The sequence below is a fragment of the Chroicocephalus ridibundus genome, chromosome 2 (assembly GCF_963924245.1).
Source record: "Chroicocephalus ridibundus chromosome 2, bChrRid1.1, whole genome shotgun sequence".
Taxonomy (NCBI): domain Eukaryota; kingdom Metazoa; phylum Chordata; class Aves; order Charadriiformes; family Laridae; genus Chroicocephalus; species Chroicocephalus ridibundus.
Window position 1 is genome coordinate 102,686,680 of NC_086285.1, and position 22,512 is coordinate 102,709,191.

General features: G+C 43.3%; 1 protein-coding gene across 1 annotated transcript in view; it reads left to right on the forward strand.

Annotated features, from left to right (window-relative positions):
* The window catches only part of TMEFF1 (transmembrane protein with EGF like and two follistatin like domains 1), a 128,261-nt gene that overhangs the window by 101,551 nt on the left and 4,198 nt on the right, over positions 1-22,512 (forward strand). Inside the window, exons 6-8 of the mRNA XM_063326331.1 lie at positions 12,457-12,605; positions 13,478-13,543; positions 20,518-20,641. Of these exons, the coding sequence (XP_063182401.1) occupies positions 12,457-12,605; positions 13,478-13,543; positions 20,518-20,641 (339 nt within the window). The remainder of the gene's footprint in view (positions 1-12,456; positions 12,606-13,477; positions 13,544-20,517; positions 20,642-22,512) is intronic.

Below are 22,512 nucleotides of genomic sequence, written 5' to 3' on the forward strand. Positions count from 1 at the left end.
AGGACCCGCCAACAGGCCAGCCACAATAGCTTGGAGCACAGAATAGGCAGATTTTTCCCTGATAACAGAAAGATCCTGCTAAAGACAGTTCTATTCCATATGGGCTGTGGTTTGTCTTTTGGACCTGGAAAGATGTGGGAGTCCTACGTGAAAAATGATGGCATCCGCTAGTTTCAGTGAAAACAGTAGGATGATCGATACAATGAAGGAGCAGGAGCGTGACCATAGATAGTAGCAACCACTTAGCATTTCCTGATTTTTAGAGTTGGACTTGCTGATGTCTGAGAAAGTTCTTTCTTCTCAGAGGTGCACCGTGATAGTGTGAGGGGCAACAGGCGTGAGTTGGAGCATGGGCAATTCTGATTTGACATGATGGAAAATGTTTCCACCATGAGGGTAGTTGGACACTAGAACAAGGTGTCTGGTGAGGCTGTGGAGCTTCTGTCCGTGGGGATGGTCTGAACTTGATCAGGCACAGCCCTGGGCCAGCTTTGAGCAGGGGGTTTGACCAGATGACCTCTAAATATCCCTTCAAGTCTAAATTATTCTGCGTAGTTACCAAATCTTGGTGCTTTTTAAAATTAAACAAGTTCAGTTGTACACAGCTGAGATGCACTCCATGTTACAAGTTAGTGATTTTAATTCACTTTGTTGCTTTTAAATTGTATTTTCCCCTTTGAAAAAGTTAAAATTTTTAGTTTTCACGCTTGGCATTGAAGCATTATGGTTGCGTCTGATCAAAGTTGCTACATCAGCTTTTATTGCACAAGATCATGCATAGTCTGAACAATTCAGGCTTTGCAGAGAGTTTTAGATTTGTATCTTCATTTTGTTTGATTTGTCAGAAACATTATCTATCTAAACCAGAAGTGGTTACAATGCATAGTAAATTGAATGCAAAAATATAAACAACTTTATCATTTCCACTGCCTCTGCAAAAATTTTCGATGTTGATTTTAAGTGGACTGATTGAGACAAGGAAATAAAGTCTGAGGAGATGGTTGTCATAAACAGCATGCCATACTTAGAAAATTAGTGTTCAACCGTATACAAGTCAGTACATTATTGCTTTATATACATGCAAAAAGGAATCAGGTTGAGGAAACACCACAGAAATATATTTCTCCCTATTTTTTTTCTTTTGTCATACAACTTATAAGTATTTTAAAGAGTTGTTAGTTTATGGGCAGGCTTTTCAAGAGCATAGAAAACCACTTGTGGATGTACTTGTCTAAAGTTGCGTAAAGGCGTACTATGCCATATTGTCCACATGGCGCTTTTCTGTAGGTCTGTGGTAACAGGCTGCAGACAACAGGTTTCACATGGGTTGGCCGTGATTTTTTTCCCCCTTTAGCCACAAAACTGAAACACGGGTTGTATATGTCATGGGAAAAGCTGATGCCTGAGACCCATCGGTCAGGACCTCCCTTTCTACTCTGCCCATCAAAGTGTCTCTCCGGCCAGAACCTTGCTGCACTGTGTTGAAAAGGCAACATAATACATGCAGAGGTGCAAAATGTGTAGCAGGGGAGTGAAAAAGCACACGCGAGGTTGGTAAATTTAAACTTTCATGGGGGAAACTGGCCAGAAGCCTAAGGACATAGGAATGTGAGGGTGGTGTGTGTCTTCTGCTGGAATTTTGAATTGGAAGTGAAGTCGGGTTGAGACATGGAGATGGAAGTTGCAGTACAAAGCTTGGGGCCACCTAGAGCTGACGGGGTAAATCCTGTAGGGCACCATCCCAAACACACGTGGTTTGCTGTTGGTATGCTCTGGGGTAACCAGACTGCAGTTTTTTCATAGTGGACTTTACAGTCACACTGATTGCTCATGTGATAAACAGATCGTCCTATCAGTACACAATCAGAAGGTGGTCTACTGATGACATTGAAACACTTAAAATAATACAGTATGAATGCACAATAAATTAAAACAGATGTGCTTGTAAAACCATTTTCATCAGTGTAGCACTTAAATCAACTCTTTCTTCAATGAAAGCAGCGTATATGAATATTTGTAATATTGTGGTGTCTATTAAGGACTCCAAGTGATTTTTTTTTTTTTTAAATTCAGAGAAAAAATGTTCAATTTAATTTTTTATAAAGCTTCTAAACAACATGATGCCTTAGTTTACTGTGTATGATTGAAACTTTAATTATTATTTGCAGTCCTTCAAGAGCTGAATAATTATCTTTTTTCTACAATAGCCACCTGCAGCACTGGCAAAGAAACTGATAACATAAACTTACTTGTGGTTTGAGGGTTTTTTTTATATTTTGATTAGAAAGGTGGGCTCTTAAGTATATATGTGTCTTCATAAGACTTCAATTTTCAAATGGTCTTGATTTCCATACTATTACCTGGCCATTTTTTCCACAAGCTGCTTCTTATACGTATCAAAATTCATGCTCAGAGTAAGGGAGAACATTTGAATACTTATACATTAGATATAAATAATGTATATATTATATTTATAGTAAATAATATATATTTATACTGTTTTACTATTAACATTTAAAATAAACTGAATTAATTTTAGAATAGGGGTTTCATCTCACATTTTTTCTTCAAATGTGAAGTATCTTTCCAATGTAAAAAGTCATATTGCTGAGTGGCATAGAGTGCACCCTCAGCAAGTTTGCCGACGACACCAAGCCGTGTAGGGCGGCTGACACGGTGGAGGGAAGGGATGCCATCCAGAGGAACCTTGACAGGCTGGAGAGGTGGGCCCATGCCAACCTCATGAAGTTCAACAAGACCAAGTGCAAGGTCCTTCATCTGTGTTGGGGCAATCCCAAGCACCGATATAGGCTGGGCAGTGACTGGCTTGAGAGCAGCCCTGAAGAAAAGGACTTGGAGGTGCTGGTAGACCAGAGGCTCAACATCAGCCATCAGTGTGCACTAGCAGCCCAGAAAGCCAATCATATCCTGGGCCGCATCAGGAGAAGCGTGGCCAGCAGGTCAAGGGAGGTGATTCTCCCCCTCTACTCCACTCTCGCGAGACCCCACCTGGAGTACTGCGTGCAATTCTGGAGCCCCTACTACAAATGAGATATGGACGTGCTGGAACGTGTCCAGAGAAGGGCCACGAGGATGATCAGAGGGCTGGAGCACCTCTCCTGTGAGGACAGACTGAGAGAGTTGGGGTTGTTCAGTCTGGAGAAAAGAAGGCTCCAAGGAGACCTTACAGTGGCCTTTCAGTATCTTAAGGGGGCCTACAAGAAAGCTGGGGAGGGACCTTTTAGGATGTTGGGTAACGGTAGGACCAGAGGGAATGGTTTAAAACTAGAGATGGGACGATTCAGATTGGACGTTAGGAAGAAGCTCTTCACCATGAGGGTGGTGAGACACTGGAACAGGTTGCCCAGAGAGGTGGTGGAAGCCCCATCCCTGGAAGTTTTTAAGGCCAGGCTGGATGGGGCTCTAAGCAACCTGATCTAGTGGGAGGTGTCCCTGCCCAGGGCAGGGGGGTTGGAACTAGATGATCTTTAAGGTCCCTTCCAACCCTAACAATTCTATGATTCTATATTACTTATGAAGAGTTATATTCCCTGCTCTTGCACTGTTTCGTGTGGTGTGTCTCTTGCCTCTTGCATGCCAGAGCACTGCTAGATACCTAAACAAAATGCCAACATCTAGTAAGTGTCAGAAGGACTGTTGCTTTAAAAGGTATTTTAAAGTATGCTGTAACTTCAGGAAAATAATATCCATAATGAAGTCATGAACTATAGAATAATTTAGGTTGGAAGGGATCTCTAGGGGGTCGTCTGGTCCATTTTTCTTCTTTTTTTTTTGTCTTTGATAAGGAAATCATTAGCTTAAAAATAGCCCCACAGTAAAAGTTCAAATGTGTCATGTTCTCAGTTTTACCTACATTTTGTTCTTTAACAGATAAAATATGGAAATGAGATTCTGAGCACATGCAGTCTTTTTTTAATAAGTGTACTGTGCTGTCAAAGATCTGTTTTGACTCATAATGTAGATTTTCAAGAGAGATTGACAATTGATCCCCAAGTAGACCTTTTGAGATTAACATTTTACGAGATTTACTTTGGAAAGAGAACGTGTCTCAGCACTGTATAGATTCAACCAGCTTATAATTTGCATACTGTCTGTTTTCAAAATGGCAAAACCAGAAATTGAGAAATGTAAGTATTAACACTTAGAAATACCCGTACGGACATTTTAAAGTCCCATTCTCTGCCTTGTCTATCTAATTTGTCTTCCAGAGAAAGATTTAGTCTGTTTGAAGGCCGTCATGCTGGTTTATACTTACCCCTTTTGACCACTCTTTCACTCATTTATCGTACCTTTTTAGCGTACCATATCAGATGTAGGTATATATAAGGAAGGGCATCTTAATCTTGCCTAGACGCAATTCACAGATTTCTAGTCCAGCAGAAAAAAAATCCAAAGTATCTGTGTGTAAAACAAAACACATAAACACAAATAATGGAGGAAATCAACCTAAACAAGGGATTTGAGATTGTGCTGTGGGATTACTGAATTATGTAAAATTGGGCTACAGGAAATCCTGATATGAGAGGAATAGTATAAAAGTCTCTTCATTATATTGGCTATTAAGAAACTGAATAGATCCTAGATGGATAATAATCCAGGCCTGGGTTTTTTAATGTATGTTTTTAACAATCTTTGTAGCAGCGTGTGCCAAGTCTTTGAGTGTTTCTGTTAGTTGAGGGTGGAGGGAGGGTTAGGTCACTCTTGTGAGAACAAGCATCAGTTCACCACGTGGGCTGCTAGAAACTCACGGCAGTTAGAGACTAACCTTCTGCAGTGGTCAGAGAAAGCCATGCCAGGAAATTAAATAAGGGAGTGAAGGGGCGGGTGGAAAGTAGCTGAATCTTACGGTATTTAAAGGGTGTTCTGCATTGCTGGGCAGAAGTAAAAGCTGAGAGGGAGTTCAAGCAGGACACAGAGAAGCTTGTAGAATTGAAATCTACTTCTCTTGCCCTTATCTCCCCAGTGCTACAAAGGGATTTTTAACAAGCCGCCAAAAAAACTAATGAAGATTCAGCTCTAGTCGAATAGGTAGAGAAATCACTTTGAAATCCAGATTTTCTTAGTTCAGGTTTCATCTGGGAAGAATTGCGCACAAGGGAAGGAACGTCAAATGGGAGGTAATCCTTCATTTGACACAGTTATCTTAACTGCAATTGCAACACCCCTGCTATTTTATTTCACCTAAATTTATTCCATCAAGCATACACTTACCCTTCCATGTGCATTTCACATACTTTGTTTTATTCCAGTGTTTCCATTTTACGTTTGTAAACAGCTGTGCCAATGAAAGGGTGCGTAAGCTGAGAAACTTCACTGTTGGCTACTAGGAAGGGGCAGCAAGCAGCACTTTCCACGAGGCCAGGCCAGAAAAACGCATTCACGAGCGAATCCCAGATGGGCACAAATGCAGCAGCCGGATCTGCTGGTTGGAAATTCCAGCCTCTCTCCATAGCCAAGCCCACGCCGCAGATCTGTAATGCTTTTCCCTTCCTTTTTGTTCCCCTCCTTTCTTTGAATCTACCATGGCTTTTAAGCACGCAGAGCTTCCAACAAACCACGTACACCTTGAAGCCTGAAAACAAAAAGAAGCCTTGAATTGTGTTCTGATCTCTGGGGATCTAATTAATTTACTGATAGCAGCAAGTGCTCCTACAGCCTCAGCTCGTTTCAAACATGTCACATCATTTTACTAAACACATGTTCTTTGTTACACTCAGTAGCCCCTAATAAATGAGTTGTACGTTCTCATTTCTTATTTATTAACACCACCTAAAATTTTTGTTTAGTTCAATTATAGCACTTCGTGCTTTCCTGAAATTCAATGCTTTTCTGTTTAACTAATGGTGTTAATGAACAATGCGCCTGCAACTTATAAAAGCACCTTGTCACAGCAAGCTGTGACTTTTTTCTTAGGATGTCAACTCTTTGACAAGATTAAGGGTTTTTTTCTGCATTCTGTAGTACATCAGGAAAACACCTGAATACATCCTGTTGGATTTCCAGGACTAAGCGAGAGAAAAGATCGGTTGAGGACACTAAGCAGCAACACTCTCCAGCAAGACATCAACTTGGAGAATTAACTACCTGTTTCAATCCTTTTGGTTAAAACCAACAGGAAGGTTATCATGGAAAAAAAACCCTCTCGTAGTAGTCTGACTCCTTTTATCCCAGCGTGACTTTCACAACAAGCTGTTACAGCAAAAACTTGAACCACTCATTCAATTCTTTCTGGTATGAAGCATTGAGCATTTTCAAGACGTCCTTACTACACGATTCTGTTAAGCGACTTTTCCTTGAGCACTAACTCTTTTCTTCTGAAAGTTGCACTGAGCAGCCACACATCAGGCTGAAGGCACCAGCTGGTAGTTTTTCTTTATTTTCCTGGGGCACCAAGCAGGATCGTGTTGTCAAACAGATCGAAAAGCCAACAGCAGAGCCAAGTGAGAGCGGCAAAACACCCAGTATCAGTATAGGTCTACGGTTTTTCCATAGTCCTGATTTGTATTGGGATATAATGATTGATTTACCCAACGTGGCATGGCGCTTTGCAAAAGCAACTGGGGGAACAGAGAAGCCTTTTATTTTAAGGTTATGGGGGTTTTTCTTGATGCAGACTTTACTGTGCTTATCCTCACTTTAGCAGCTCAAGATCAGCTTCACACAACAATTTATGCTTGCACCACAGCTGGGCTTCAGGCAATTGTTCCTGGAAGTCACTCCAAATAGCAGGAGTAAATAATTGAGAGCTAGGAGAAAGACACTGTGATGTTCAAAAGTACTCTGACATTTTTGCTTTGCGAGCTTTCAAAAGAATTACTTTTCTCTTTGTGAAAATGTGCATGATTCCGGGTCTTCTTTCTCAAGATCCTTCCTGATTCCCTTGTGGGGTCACTCCCGAGGAATAAACATGCCTGTCAGAGTGGCGTTTGCCTGAGAGACCGGGCTCAAGCTTCTGCACTGTGTCCACGAGTGACACCAGGAGTGTCACTGGCTGTGCTCGCAGGCTGGCTGCTCACCTCGGCGGGGGTTCTCCCATGTGCACCTTCCTGGTCTGCTCGCAGCATGGAAGCAACTCAGACCTGGGTTTGAACCTCAGTTTTTCCACATTAGAAAGTTAAATACAAGGTGTCGTTCTGCCGGTATTTATGACTGACATCATCATATGCAATTGTCTCTTTGATCTGTGTCAGCCATCCAAACTCAGACCAGCCTTTAGCATTTGTGAAAATATACTGAGAGGTCAAAAAAAGCAGTGTTTAAGAGGTGCTAAACAGTTAATTTCTTATGTGAGAAATTAACTAACTTTCTGTATCTGAGTAGTTTCATATCACTAAAAATACCGTTGTGTGATAGGTACTAATCTTTTCCTTTATTCTTTTTTTCTTTTTCTTTTTTTTTACTTGCAAACCAGACATTTTGGTACATTGTTATTTCAGTGTGCGCCTACCTGCTCACATCAGGAAGCGCATACTAAAAGCACACCTCATTTTTATTTCTACTGGTAATTAGGGATGGAAATGCATCCTGCTTCTCTCCTTTTCTATATGGTATAGAACGAAAATGTTACGTAAAAGTCATTGTTAAAAATATTTAAAGCTAGACTGAAAGCTATGATGTTGTCTCAACAAATGCAAGATAGTGTTTTAATACATGTTTAAAGTGAGTAGAAGTAAGGTGGAAAATTCTGTTCAAAATACCTTTTTTATATGCATTAAAATCCTAATCTAAACCTTGCTGATACAGGCTTTCCAATGCTTCCCGTTTTGTAAAATTGTCTTCTGTTGCATATTATTATGTTATGTCGCTTAATTGTATAGCCTAATATTTTTATGATGGATATATATCGAATTTAGAAATACAGTCAAAACCTTTGAATCCCTTTGCCCTTGAAGCTCAGTTTTCAGGCTAGTGCCCATAGCGGGCTGGTGGCCGGAGGAGTCCAGCCTCACGCCAGGGCTGCCGTTCATCACTCATTCCGGCCAAGTCGTGCTGGAAAGTGTCGGCAGCTTCACCGCCGAGCTCAGCGAGCCACATGTGGTATTGCCCTCCCAGACCACTGTATGTGGACACGGTGCCAGTGGGAGCTAAGGCAGAAGTGAGAACAAGTGCTTAAAAGGTGGGATATTAGGAATTTTACAGTTAGGGTCTGCTCCCTCTCCTGGGTGCCCCTCTCACGTTCCTCACACGTATCTTCCGTGCACCCTGCATGACCTCAGGTTTTTCCTGCCCTCCCTTCCTGAGCAGCTCCCTGTTTTGTTCTCTCCTCTCTCCATGCCCTCTCCTCAGCATAAGCGGGACTTGTCAGGCACCAAATTACAATATGAGACTTTAATTATGTCCAGTTCCAGTCAGCTGTAAAGAAAAACAAAGCCCCCAGTCTGTGATGCCTCACACAGGTTCTCCTGCCTGTAAAACACAGCCCCTGATAAGACTCCTGCCCTTTGGGGCCCCACTTTTAGCTCATTAACCCTGTCTGCTGCATCTTCTCCCATACGTCGTGTGCTGCTTGTATGGTCCGTGGGATGGGTGCAGCCCCGTGGGCTGTGCTTGTTAGCCTTGGGCTTTGACTTCTGCCTGGCTCTAGGGCTCAAACTGGCTGGTGGGGGGAGCTGGCTCCCCTCAGGAGGTTGGATTTTCTGTCATCTCCTCAGTATCGAGCTATTGTCTGCCCTTTGTAGGTTTCTGACTTCAGGGTGTAACATGTTTTCTGTATTTCATAGTGGGTTCTCCTGGGGATCTTCCAGTACTTACCTGAGCTGCTTTTTTGTTTCATTCAGTGGTGGTGGTCCTGTCCTCCTGCAGGGACTCAGCTGCCAGTTTGGATGCGTTTGATGTGCGGCATCAGCGCAGCAACTCACTCCCCCACGGTTTAACTTTCCTTCACAAACACCCAGCAGTTAAAAACAACTATCTTTTGATGTTTTATACCCAGAGCAGCACTCCCCGCATTTCACTGCTCCCATCTCACAGTTCAGTGCTTCCAGCAAGCCTGGCTGTATTTTGGGCCTGGTGCCCAGCAGCTATGAGGGAGGACAACTTCACTGCACCCCACGTGGACTCTCTGAGGGGTACAGGTCTCTAATGTGTGCTCCTGGCTCCCTCGCTGACACCTGGCTGCATCCGCCGGGGCCCTGCTCCCTTCAGAGCATCACGCCCCAGCCATGTCCTCACCTTAACTCCTTCCCTTTCAGCCCACTGAATGGCTTCAGGTTTTTAAGTTGGAATTATGAAGCCTAATAGTCTCAATTTTTTTTCAAGTACATCAGTCCAGTTCAACTGTTCATTATTCTGCAATGTATTTAAACCAGCTCCTTTTACATGACGGAGAGCTCTGTCAAAGCATCTATGACAGTAACTGAATGGCCAGGTGAAAGCCAGATAGACCATTTGGCATCATGGCTGTAGGAGAAGAAGTAGCTAACATCATCAGGCAGATAACTGGGTGCGTGCGGGGGGATGAACCTCCAAAACTGAACCTGTGAACTCCTGAGCTGCAGCCAGCGTGGACTGGTTGTAAATTTTGGGTAACACCTGGACTGAACAAGTGTCACGTCCCGGATCCTCCAGTTAATGAAGAGCCATGAGACAGAATCAGCAGCTGGGAAGCGGTCGTGCGGTGCACTTCTGCAGATAGATAGACTGCTGAGCCTGGGAAACCGAGGGCTCTGGAGAGAAGAGGTGTCCTGAAAGGCAGTGCTCTTGGACGGAAGAAGGGGGCCTGGAAGGAGAATGGCACCGATCCTGGAAGCAGGGGCAGATCCTGGAGATCAGAGAGCAGGCACGTGTCCCACCAACTGGCCGGGTCTGTCTGGCCAGCGAGGACCTCTCTGGAGATGTGGCGCGCCGGCAGCCCGCACGCCTGTGGGCGGAAAGCACGTCCATCTGCCAGCTGGTCGGGGTCTGTTCTGACAACGTGGCCCTGCCGGGGGATTTGGTGTGCTTGCAAGCCTCCAGCAGCTCCCGGTATCCAGACTGGCAGCGGGTGGGAGTTTCACTCGCCCCCCACCCCTGGCAGTGGCCAGCTCTGTCCTGCTCCAAGGACACGCAGCAGCTGCCAGCCCCTTGCAGCTGGTCAGTGGGATTCGGCTCCTTCGTGCTGTGCCAGCCCTCATGGATGTGTCACAAGCTCTCCTCTTGTAGAGTGTTGGGGTTTTTTTAGTTTCCTAGTTTCAGATGTAAATTTTGAATGATAAAAAGATTTTTGTACATTGAAGAGACAGTTAGATCTAAGATTGAGAGTGTTTATCAGAAAAATAGGGTCAGGAATTCACATCTACCCCCAAAACAAGTAAGTAAGCATTTAACAGGAGATGTTAAATCTAAACAGTGCAGCGTGAAAATGTAAATTAAAAAAATAAATTTTCAATTGTAGCCTATGATGTCACCATGAGGAAGAAAAAGCTATTTTCAGAAGTCACCTTATTTGTCACCAAAAATGTCAAAAACCAACAGTAATTATGATGCTGTGGACCTTGGATGGTGACTACAGGCAGAATTAGAGCTGTTTGGACATAGAAATGGAGACGGAATTGGTCTGGAGATAAATATGCGAATGTGCTCCGATGTGACAAGGATGGGCGCACGCAGGCAGCGGTGATCCCTGAGAGCTAAGGCCGAGCGGAGGTATCTGTAGTGAGCACATAGCTGGTATCACAAACGAGGACCTGCTCTCCACTCGTTTGTGTCAATGAATGTGTACAACTGCTGAGCCATGAGCCTTTTATTTGCATATAGTAAATCCTAAAAACCCCTCATTAGGCTTAAAATCATGTGGGAGCATGTGAACAAAATAGGACTTCCTTTCCTGGGTCTAAGGTTTACAACCATTACCATTTCTAGTAAGAAAAACTATCATATGTTCATCACGTTGATATTTAGCAGCTTCATGAGTACTTTGAGGTAGGTCCCTAAGATGTGTGGAGACTCATTTTTCACTGTCAGGAGGTGCACTTAAAAACCTGTTTGCACTAGAGAGGTTCTTTTGTCTAGCAACAATCTGAAGTTCACAGGCATGAAACATTACTGGCAAAATTAGCATCTTTAAATTTAGGTAACAAAAGGTGCTTATGGAAAAAGAGGGAGAGAGAAAGTTACGCAGGCCTTCTTCAGTGTTTCTGCAGCATGGAATTAGGTTCTGCTGGGAGGTTTGTCACTATCTTGAGGCACACATACATCTATTTAATCATTAAAATGTATCTGGAACAGCTGTAAAGAGCATACAAAACCTGGCGAGTTGGTAGCTTGGGTTTTTTTCACCACCCCATGTCTTACGGGAGTGAGTCAAGATAAAGCCAGCAGCAGCTCCTAGCAGTCAGACCACGTGCCCCCTTGTGTAGAGCTTTCTGGCAAGGAGAGGACCGCGTGTCCACCTCCACCTCCTCAGAAGATGCAGAGCGGCTCTTCCTGCTCTCACGGCATCAGGAGGAGCTCATTGGAGAGCTGAACCGGGTGCTCGCCACGACCCCTGTTCTACAGCCACGCTCCTTTTCCCAGTGCAGAGGCGGAGCGGAGCTTGCAGAGCAATGTGAAACACACATAAACTTTCATTCAAAAATATGAGTTTCAGTTAAAAAGTAGAATATTGATTAAAATAAACAAAAGGGGGTGTGGGGCTTGGAAAGCTGGAAAGTTTTCCTGTGCCATTCACACACGTAAAATTTCAGGATATTTTGTTGGGGCAACAAAACTATCTAACCGAAACCAATTAAGTCATATCCCTACCTAAGTCTTTGGACGTCCTACATTTTAGGAACCAGCTACCTGTTAGGCCTTCATTTTCCCCACTTTTGTTTGACAATCCCTACTTGCAAGTTATATGGAAAATGCTGTGTCTCAAACAACCAAAGTGTGGATTGGAGGCAATATAAAATAATTTCGGTTACATAATCCTGTTTTAAATACAACATAATAAACCCACTGTTAACCTTCAAAGGTATGATGAATGTCTCACAGAAATGAAACAGTTAAGCAAGAATATTGATTCTGTACAGCCTCTGGAATAGGAAAACTCTTTTTACTGCTTAGCAGAAATGGCCTCCTTTTTGTTTCCTTCTCAGGGATCACCCCCAAAAAAGTAGAATATTAACCTGGTTTTGTTCACACTGGAGAACAGACACCACACACAGTTTTATTAACGTAGTAAATTTTCCTAGCAATGTGTTACCAATTTGCAGGTGGTAATCAATGAGATTGATATCATAGTAAAACTATAAGAAACACCAACACATTATTAAAAAGCACACTGAAGCACCTGTTCATAATTTTGTATATTCTGCTTGGAAGCCTGAGACACCAACAAATTCTTCAGCATCCTCATGCAACACGCTCTTCTCTCCTGGTATTACTGTATGAGCTAGTGTTTACTCAGGACTCAACATGACTTAATTTTCGTTTGCTGGATGTGAATTTTGTTTTGCTGTACGTTTCAATTGACAGGTGTGTATGCAATATAGACTGCAGTGGATACAGTTTTAATCCTGTGTGTGCTTCTGATGGAAGTTCCTATAACAATCCGTGCTTTGTTAGAGAAGCATCGTGTCTGAGGCAAGAGCAGATCGACATCAGGCATCTCGGACACTGCTCAGGTACGCTTAATTTTGGTTTTCTGCTAAATGTAAATTCTGACGTAAGCGCGCTTGGTAGAGCTTTCCCTTTTCCATTTTTGATCAGAAGTCACTGGTCCAGTTATCAGTGAATTCCCTGCCTGTATTTTAGAGTTCCCCACACAGAGGTATGTTTACAATATATATATATGTACTATGTTTACGTTACTTCCCTTTGGCTGCTGTTACCTGGAAAGACAGTAAAAGCTCTTAGAATAATCTAAGCAATAGTCCAACGGGTCTTACATGAGGGGGTGGTAAGAAGCAAGAAAGCAAAAGGAATGCCAGCTTGTGGGAAATGTTCCTTCTTGTTGCTGTGGGCTGTACAATGTACTTCCAAGGTGAGTCAAGTCGGGCCCCAGTTGCACAAATATTTACCCATTTCCTTTTCCAGTTGCAACAGTCCACTGAAACCCTCTGTCTTCTGCCTTGTAGCTAGTCATGTGCGTGACTCTTCAGTTTTGGGGTCTTGCAGTTGGGACCTTCTCATGGGAATAACAGCTTTCCAGCATCTCTTTGCCAGTTCCATCTAGATCTGTAACTTAGACAGTTCCAAAACCAAAACAGACCGTCACCAAAATAACCTAGGCCCGTACCATGGAAGAGTTTTTAGTTCAAAACCTACAGGTTGAGGTGTGCCATGTGTTGGTCTGGATGCTGGGGTGACTGACTCTGTTACTGACCAGGTGTGCCACCAACCTGGTTGTGTGGGAGGACCAATGTGGGAATGTGTCCAGTTTTACTGCAATTAAAATACTTCTTCGAATATTATTGGGGCTTCTCAATGACATATATGTAGTGGTCTGGAAATAAGCCTTTCCTAATAGCTGTCCATGCGTGTATTTATCACCTAGAAACAGACGATGCAAACGCAGTTGGAAAGAAAGACGATGGCATGCAGTATCGGCCAGAGGTGAAAGGTACTGTCCTGACTTTGTGCTGTTTGGTTATGGTTGCACAAGGTGAGAAAATAGAGCACACGGGTCCCTTCTTGTCTGCCTTACAGCTTTGATTTCTGTCACCAAGACAGATCTGTGAACAGCTTCTTTCTTACAGCACTGACATTGTAAGGCCGGCAAGAAGGGGATGTGTGTGATTTGTGAGTTTTGCCCGCTGTACTCCCCTAAGATGCCCAGCTGCTCACCACCCTGTGCAGTGGTCACAGGATTCGACTGCGCCCAAGTGCTGTGAAAATAACACAAGAAGACACCAAGCTGTGATATTCCTGATGAAATGACACAAGCTCCCCACCCCATGACCCCATCTTTTCTGTTAACTTCTGAAAAAAAATGGCAGATTCTGTATTTGTGAGGTTGTTTTAAAATGTTTTCAGTAAACTAATAGGCTTAATCACATTGGTTGAAAATGTTTTACCTGTACAAACCTTACCTTGCCTTTAATAACCTTAGTATAAATGAAATAAGGCAGAGTTTCACTTCCTGCTCAGTTATTTTACGTAGTAGTAGCCCATGTGTGTTAGGTGCATTCTCAGAAGAAATATGCAAAGTGCAGATCTGCGTAGGTCTTTACCTTTCCTCTTCTTCTCTCACAAATAATAGCACTGATGAATAGAATAGAATAGAATAGAATAGAATAGAATAGAATAGAATAGAATAGAATAGAATAGAATAGAATAGAATAGAATAGAATAATTTCAGTTGGAAGGAACTTACAATGATGATCTAGTCCAACTGCCTCACCAATTCAGGGCTGACCAAAAGTTAAAGCATGTTATTAAGACCATTGTCCAAATGCCTCTTAAAAACTGACAGGCATCGACTACCTCTCTGGGAAGCCTGCTCCAGTGTTTGACCACCCTTTTGGTAAAGAAATGCTTCCCAATGTCCAGTCTAAACTTCCCCTTGTGCAGCTTTGAACCATTCCCACACATCCTGTCACTGGGTCCCAGGGAGCAGAGCTCAGCACCTCCCGCTCCACTTCCCTTCCTCAGGAAGCCGTAGAGAGCAATGAGGTCGCCCTTCAGCCTCCTTTTCTCCAGACTAGACAAACCCAGAGTCCTCGGCCTCTCCTCATAGGACATTCCTTCCAGCCCTTTCACCAGCTTTGTTGCCCTCCTCTGGATGCCTTCAAGCACCTTCACATCCTTCTTGATTGTGTCTCCCAGAACTGCACACAGTACTCAAGGTGAAGCCGCACCAACACGCCAACACGGAATATAGCAGGATAATCACCTCTTTTGACCAGCTGGTGATGCTGTGTTTGATGCACCCCAGGATGTGGTTTGCCGTCATGGCTGCCAGGGCACACTGTGACTGATACTGAGCGTGCTTCCACCCAGCACCCCCAGATCCCTTTCTGCAGGGCTGCTCTCCAGCCACTCCTCTCCCAGTTTATACTTGTGCCTAGTGTTACTCCATCCTAGGTGCAGAGTCTGGCACTTGGACTTGCTAAATTTCATCCCATTAATCATTGCCCAATGCTCCAATCTATCTAGATCCCTCTGCAAGGCCTCTTGTCCCTCAGGAGACGCAACAGCACCTTGGTATCATCAGCAAACTTGCTAATGGTGCATTCAGCTCCTACACCCAGATCATTGATAAATATATTCAACAGAACCGGCCCTAGAATTGAACCCTGAGGAACAGCACTGGTGACCGGTTGCCAGCCAGATGTGGCCCCCACCACTAAAATCCTCGGAGCCCTGCCAGTTCTTCACCCAGCACACCACGAACCTGATTATCCCACAGATGGACAACTTATCCAGAAGGATGCTGTGAGGGATAGTATCAAAAGCCTTACTAAAATCCAGAAAAACTACATCCACCACCTTCCCTTCATCCACTAGGCAGGTGACCTTATCATAGAAGGATATCAAATTAGTTAAAGAGGACTTTCCTTTTGTGAACCCATGTTGACTGTGCCTCATGATTGCATTATTCTTTAAATGCCTTTCAATAGTACCCAGTATAATCTCCATAATTTTTCCAGGATTTGAGGTTAGACTGTTAGACTAACAGGTCTATAGTTTCCTGGGTCTTCCCTCACTCCCTTCTTGTAAATTGGAATAACGTTTTCTATCTTCCAGTCAGCAGGGACCTCCACAGAGTCCCAAGACCTTTGGTAGATGATCGAGAGGGGTTCTGCCATAACACCCACTAGCTCCTTCGGTAGTCTGGGATGAACCCCATTAGGCCCCATGAACTTGTGAACAGTCAGTTGATACAACTGGTCCCTTACAATTTCAGTGTCCACACTGAAATGGGAATTCACCATTCCCACACTTGTGGTCCTCCAACTCAGGGAACTGGGCAGCCCAAGGCGTATCAGTATTATTAAAGACTGAGTCAAAAAAAGCATTGAATGCTTTTGTTTCTTCTTCATCCCTATTAGTCAGATGACCACCTTCAACATGTATCAGTACAATATTGTCTTTAGACCTCCTCTTGCTATTAACGTACTTTAAAAAGACCTTCTTGTTATCTGACATGACACTGGCCAGATTCTACTCTAATTGAGCTTTGGCCTTTCGTGTCTTCTCCCTGCGTATAGGAACCACAGCTCTGTAATCTTCCTACAAAGCCTGACCTTGCTTCCAGAGATCATACAATTTCTTTTTTCCTTGAGCTCCACGAGGAGTTCCCTGTTCAGCAAGCTGGTCTTCTGCCCTACTTGCTTCACTTACACCACAGTGGGGTTGCCTGCTCCTGTGCTTCTAAAAGCTGCTTCTTAAAAACTGACCACCACTTGTGGACTCCTAAGTCCTCAAAATCAGATTCCCAGGGTACTCTGCTAAATAGCTCCCTCAATAGCTTAACAGTTGCTCTCCTGAAGTCCAGGATAGCAACTCTGGTGTCCTTTTTTCTCATTACACTGAAAATTTTAAACTCATCCATTTCACAATCACTGTGGCCAAGACAGCCACATACCAACACATCTCCCACGAGTCCTTCTCTATTCACAAATAGCAAATCTAGGAGGGCATCTTTCGTACTTGGCTCACTTGTGACAAGATGTTGTCTCTTACAAACGTCAAGAATTTCTGAAACCTGCTCACCACAGCAGTATGATATTCCCAGCTGATGTCTAGGAAGTTGAAAGCTCCCATAAGGACAAGGACTACACTTGCAGAAATTTCTCCTAATTGCCTATAGACTAACTCTTAAGTGCTTACATCCTGGCTGGGCAATCGGTAGTAGATACCCACTACTGTATCTCCTTTGTTTTCCATCCCCCTAACCCTCACCCAGAGGCTCTCAACCCCATCATCACTAACTGTAAGGGCTGCACAATCAAACCTCTCCCTTACATATAGCACGACACCTCCACCTCGCCTGCCCTGCCTGTCCCTCTGGAACAGCCTGTAGCCCTCCATCCCAGCACTCCAATTCTGGGACTCATTCCACCAAGTCTCGCTAATACCGATCATATCATAGTTCTGGGAACTAACCAACACTTCCGGTTCACGCTGTTTGCTTCTGATACTGCGTGTGTTGGTGTACAAGCATGTCAGGTATGATCCTGAGTCCTCTGTGCTCCCAGGAGCAGTGCAAATGTTCCCACTAGCATTTTCACCCTCAGGTTATGCCATGCCAACCCTTGGCTTACCTACTGCAATCCTGTTGGTATCCCTCCCCCATTGGTTCTAGTTGAAAGCCCTCTCGATCAGTCCCATCAGCTTATGCCCAAAGACACATTTTCCCCTTTGGGACAGGTGGATGCTGTCAGGCCCCAGCATACCTTGTGTCTCAAAGGCTCTTCCATGGTTTAAAACCCCAAAGTTTTGGCAGAGGCATCAGTCCTGGAGCCAGGTATCAATATCCTGGGCTCGCCTGTTTCTTCCAAAGCCTCCCCCTGTTACTGGGAGGATTGAGGAAAACGCTGCCTGTGCTCCTGAATGTTTTAGTGTTCTTCCCAGGGCTCTGAAATCTCTTTTGATCAGCCTCAGGCTTTTTGTTGCTACATCATTAGTACCCATGTGAAAGAGCAGGAACGGATAGCGGTCTGGAGGTTGTACGAAGCTCTACAGTCTTGTGGTATTGTCCCTATTTTGGGCACTAGGGAGACAGCAAACTTACCTGAAAAGAGGCTCTGGTCTGCAAATGGTGCTTCCCAGGAGGGAATCGCCAGTGACCATAACTCACTGTTGATTCTTCTCAGTGCTGGTCTTAATGCAGGTTTTGTTGTAAGGGCTTGGTATCTTCTCTGTTACCTCTGGTCTTTACGTTTTTTCTGTCATTATACTGGTTTTGCACTCCCATGGCTTCCCACAGTAAAGCCATCCCACCATTGCTTTTGACATTCCTTGTGTTCTTCTTGAAAAGCCATTCAGTGCCAAAAAGCTCCGTACATTTTTTTTCACAAATTCTCTTATTCTCACTCCATATAATGTAGCAGTTGGAATGATTTAATGTCAATTTTCACTTACATTATGAAGGCATAAAAGGCACCAAATGGAATATACATCTTATTATGTGATGTAATGAAACACCACTTTTGGTTCCTATTCAGAATCAGTTACAGCCTTCTATTCATTGCATATAAATTGCCCTTGAAATCTAGTTAGTGAAAAAAACATTGTATATAATTATTATTATTAATGTGTATAGCTTGTGCAGTCGCAAATTCAGTGAATGATGTGCACGGAGGGAGTATGCCTTGTGCAAAAAAATTGTTTTGAAATATTTTTATGCAGTAGTCAGGTCTTTTTAGATAGCGAGAGCCTGAACTACTTCGAATGACTTTTTCTTCCATGATAAGAGAACAGTCCACACTTCTGTCTGTTTGCTTTTGCTTTAAATTCCTGTGAGTTACTCTTTTTACACCCTGTTCTCTGAATGTAGAATCCCTTCTGGTCTGTAGAACCATAGCCATGACAATCTCCTTCTCCTACAGTGCAAGTGTCTACCTAAAGTTACAACAGAAAGGTCTCTCTTCCCGCATTCAGCTGGCTTGCTGGTTTTAATGTGCCAAGGCAGGCACCAGGGTTTCGGGTTTTGTGCATGCCTCTTCCTTCTGGGGAAGTATCTGAACTCTTCTATCCAGTCACTCCTTCAAGGCTCCCACACTAGTTAAATCTTTCACTTTGAAGCTCTGAAGCAGTCTAGCAAGCCTCTCAGGATAAAAACGGATTGCCATCACTAGTCTATTTTACACTAGGAATCACATCCCGTTTTTAATGTCTCTCAGTGCAAGTTTTGCTTCTGACTTGGGTGGCCACGGCTACCTGGCGGCCTTTCAGGGAATGCTTCTTTCCCTGGGCCTCACATTCTGTGTTAATACATACATTAAAGCCAGACGTGGCACGGCTAACTGAACCGACTAATGTAATTCTGTGCAGCTTATTACTAGCCTTTGATTGGGATCAGATATGACAGTAATTAACTGCTTGGAAGAGACAATAGTTTTGGGATGAGCCTTCCCTACTTTTCTTCTCTTAGACATATCACAACATAGTCTATTCCAACAGGGTGGTATTGGACATATTGTCGGTATTAGGCAATGTTCTTCCCTCCTATCAAGTCACCTAAATCTTTGAAGCATAGCCTGAACCATCAAGCTTCCTTGTATCTCAGACCTCTAATAGATTTTTTTCTCCTGGAACAAATTAGCAATCATTCCAGAAAATGTGCAGAGAAAACCTAAACCAGCAGCATGCCTTTTTTTTTTAGCTTGTGTAAATACATTCTCTTTCTTGCTGGTGTTATTCCAAATATCTGCAGTTGTATAAGAGATTTCTTCTTCACAGTCCCTTTTTTGCTTTGCACCTGCAGTTCATTGTAATCTTTTATTTGTGCCGCTATAGGCTATTGCCATGGAAATGAACATAATTCCACAATTACTTTCACATCTTTAGATCCTGCTCTTTAGAGAAGTTCATTATGAAATACCAACTTCTGTATTTAGGACTTTTTTACAGAACGATTTTGGGGAAAGAATGGTTGAAAATTTACACAGCTTTAGATAGTTTTAGTAACACGAAAGAGGCATGAAAGATGTTGGGGCAGAAGGGTTTGCCTCCCTGTGCTGGGCTGACCAGGACAGCAAGTTATCTCATCTCCACCTTCCCCCCAGAAGGAATCAGAAGGGAAAACATGAGAAAAACTCATTGCTCAAGATAAAGACAGTTTAAGAAGTGAAGGGAAAGAAAAAAAGGGAAAAAAAAAAAAGAGAAAAAAAACAAGCAATGCAAAAGCCATCACTTGCGACATCTGACCAGCAGACTGATGCCCAGCTGGTCTCTAACCAACAGCCACCTTGGAAAAACCAAAACACCCTTCTTTTGTTGTTGAGCGTGATGTCGTATGGTACAAAACATCCGTTTGGTCACTTTGGGTCAGCTGTCCCAGCTGTGTCCCCTGCCAGCCTCTTGCCCACCCCCAGCCCCACGTGCTCAGGGGCCAGAGCGAGAAGCCGAGAAAGCCTTGAGGCTGTGCGAGCTCCCTTCAGCAACAGCCAAAACACCAGTGTGTCATCAACACAGCCAGCCCGGATCAGGGCATTACCAAGTTGTTTTATACCCAGTAGTCATAAAATGTGGTTTAGCTTCTTTCTAACCCTTCAGGGTTTTTTTTCCTCTGTTTAGACATGGGAGAGAGCTCTGCGTATCTGTGTATTATCTCTTTGACCCAGTGCCATTGACAAAGCTTCTGCTGATCTTCCTGCATTGGCTTGTTTCTGTGATGAATACTTTTCTCCTTTCGAGAAACCTGACATAAGAAGCGTATTTAGATGTCTCTGAGGATCATTTTTCAGTGCAGTATATCCCAGCAAATCTCTCTAGGTGCCTCTGAAGCTTCACCCTTAAGCCTCTGCTTTATTATTCTGTGTTCCTTTATTCGCTATGAGATTTTAAGGGTATGCTATTCCTGGTTGAGATTTTTTTAATGAGTATCATACAGCCGTTTATAATTGTTTATGTATATTCCTTTTCAAGATGCCAGTGATCAAAGAGAAGACATTTACATTGGAAACCACATACCTTGTTCAGAAAGCTTCAACGGCTACTGTATACATGGAAAATGTGAATTCATTTATTCCACTCAGAAGGCTTCCTGCCGGTAAGTCCTGCATGCCTGCAAAACGTGCTCGAAATTGCTGCAGAGCTTAATCAAAATGCTCTCTAGCCATAATTACAGCATGTGTCAGTCTGCCATTGCCTCCGCAGCAGCCCCGGAGCCGTGTCCCCATGCTGTGGGCAGCTCCCAGCTGCTCCAGTCATGCGGGAGACAGAGGAGAGGCGCCATCGCTCAGGTAGTTCAGAAGCTGAATCCCTCTGAGGACCATGGCCTCAGTGTTGTCTCCTTATTTTCAGCTGCTAAATCCTACCTAGAGGGGAAAAAAAAACCAACCCAAAACTCAAAAAACCTGCCTTTGTCTTGCATGGCTTCTCTGTGTGACTGCTCTTTCCCCATTGACCCCTCACTCTGTTCTTACGCTCCCTGTACCTTTTATTGCTCTTGTCATAAACTGTCTCTAGAGTATCAATATCTTATTTTTAACATTTATGGCCCTTTTTCAGAATAATAGGCTTCATCTAGAGAGTATCAAATTGCAAAATATTCTTTGGGCCAAATTTTTTGTCTATGGTATAATCTAGCAGATCAGTACACTCAGTATAAAGCCACTCAGTTTTTCCCAGGAAATCTGAATGTTTCATTTTATTTCCTTAGCTCCCAGACAATTTTTTTCTTTGCATTTCACCAGCTAAATTCTGCCTCCGTTCCTTGTTTTGTTTTTTTTAAATAAAAATAATTTGAAAAGTTGTTTATAGAAAAAGGCCACTTCTTCTTAATAACATGGAGCGCCCTGGTTATTATGAGGTTTCAGTCCTGAACTTTTATCTTGCAGGCTTGTACTTTCAGATTAATGTGGCTGAAGGTGCTATAACTCTTTGCTTTCCTTTACTTTGGAAACTTTGGCTGTAAATCCATTAGATACTATCACATTTTCTCCCTTGATCTTTATGGATCGAGGATATTTAGGGTTTTTTCCACTGCCGAGATTTAAGGGTTTCCAGACTGATCAGGGAGCAGGAAGCCCAAAAGGCCGAGTGAGTGTGGTTGTCAACACAAGCATCTGAAAGCTTATATTATTCCTTTTCCCATCTGAGACTCTTTCTTGTTTATTTTCACCTTTCCAATAGGACTTACTGATAATACTGTATTAGTGCTATATTATCTTGCTATATATTAATGCAGCAGAATGCTTTACTAGTTTAAGGCAGCTTAAAGTAGGGCCTAGTACTTCATCCCACCAATATAGTTCCTAACACAAGCACTTCTTTGCAGGGATTCAGTACTCCTGCATCTCCATCCAACATTTCTAAGAAATAATTTCCTGTCGCTTCAGTGTTTCTGAGGAAACATCTTTGAATTACACGTTCCTCCTCTGCTTTGTTTTGCCTCCTCTGCTTTAAAGCAATTCTCACCTTGATGACACTTTGACTGTTACCTTCTTTAATGAAAACAAAAGCAAAGTAACAATAAGAATTCGGTCCTCTTCACTAGCAAGGAGTCCTCTTCCTTATTGTTTCTTTGTGCGTGATTGATTACCAACGTGTTCCCCATCCTCTTCCTTCTTGTATACTAATAGCTTTTTCTTTTGGTACCCTTCCTAGCCATTACCAAGCTTACCTACAGTACATGAGGGCTTTTCTTTAATAACTCTGCTCTTACTGGAACTTGTTTCATGCCTGAACCCAAACTCCTTAGACAGCAGCTCATGGCTGGAGAAAGCAGAGTCACAAGATTATGCACATGCAAACCCCCGCTGTTATCCCTGCCTGCAAAGGGGGATTAGGAGTTGCATTAGCAGTTGTAGGAAGGTCTGTGGAGTAATTATTTCGTCGCTCCAAACAGAATTAATTCCTACCCTAGCACAATGCTTTTGGATGGATGAGACCGATTCTGTACTGCATTCAGACTTATCT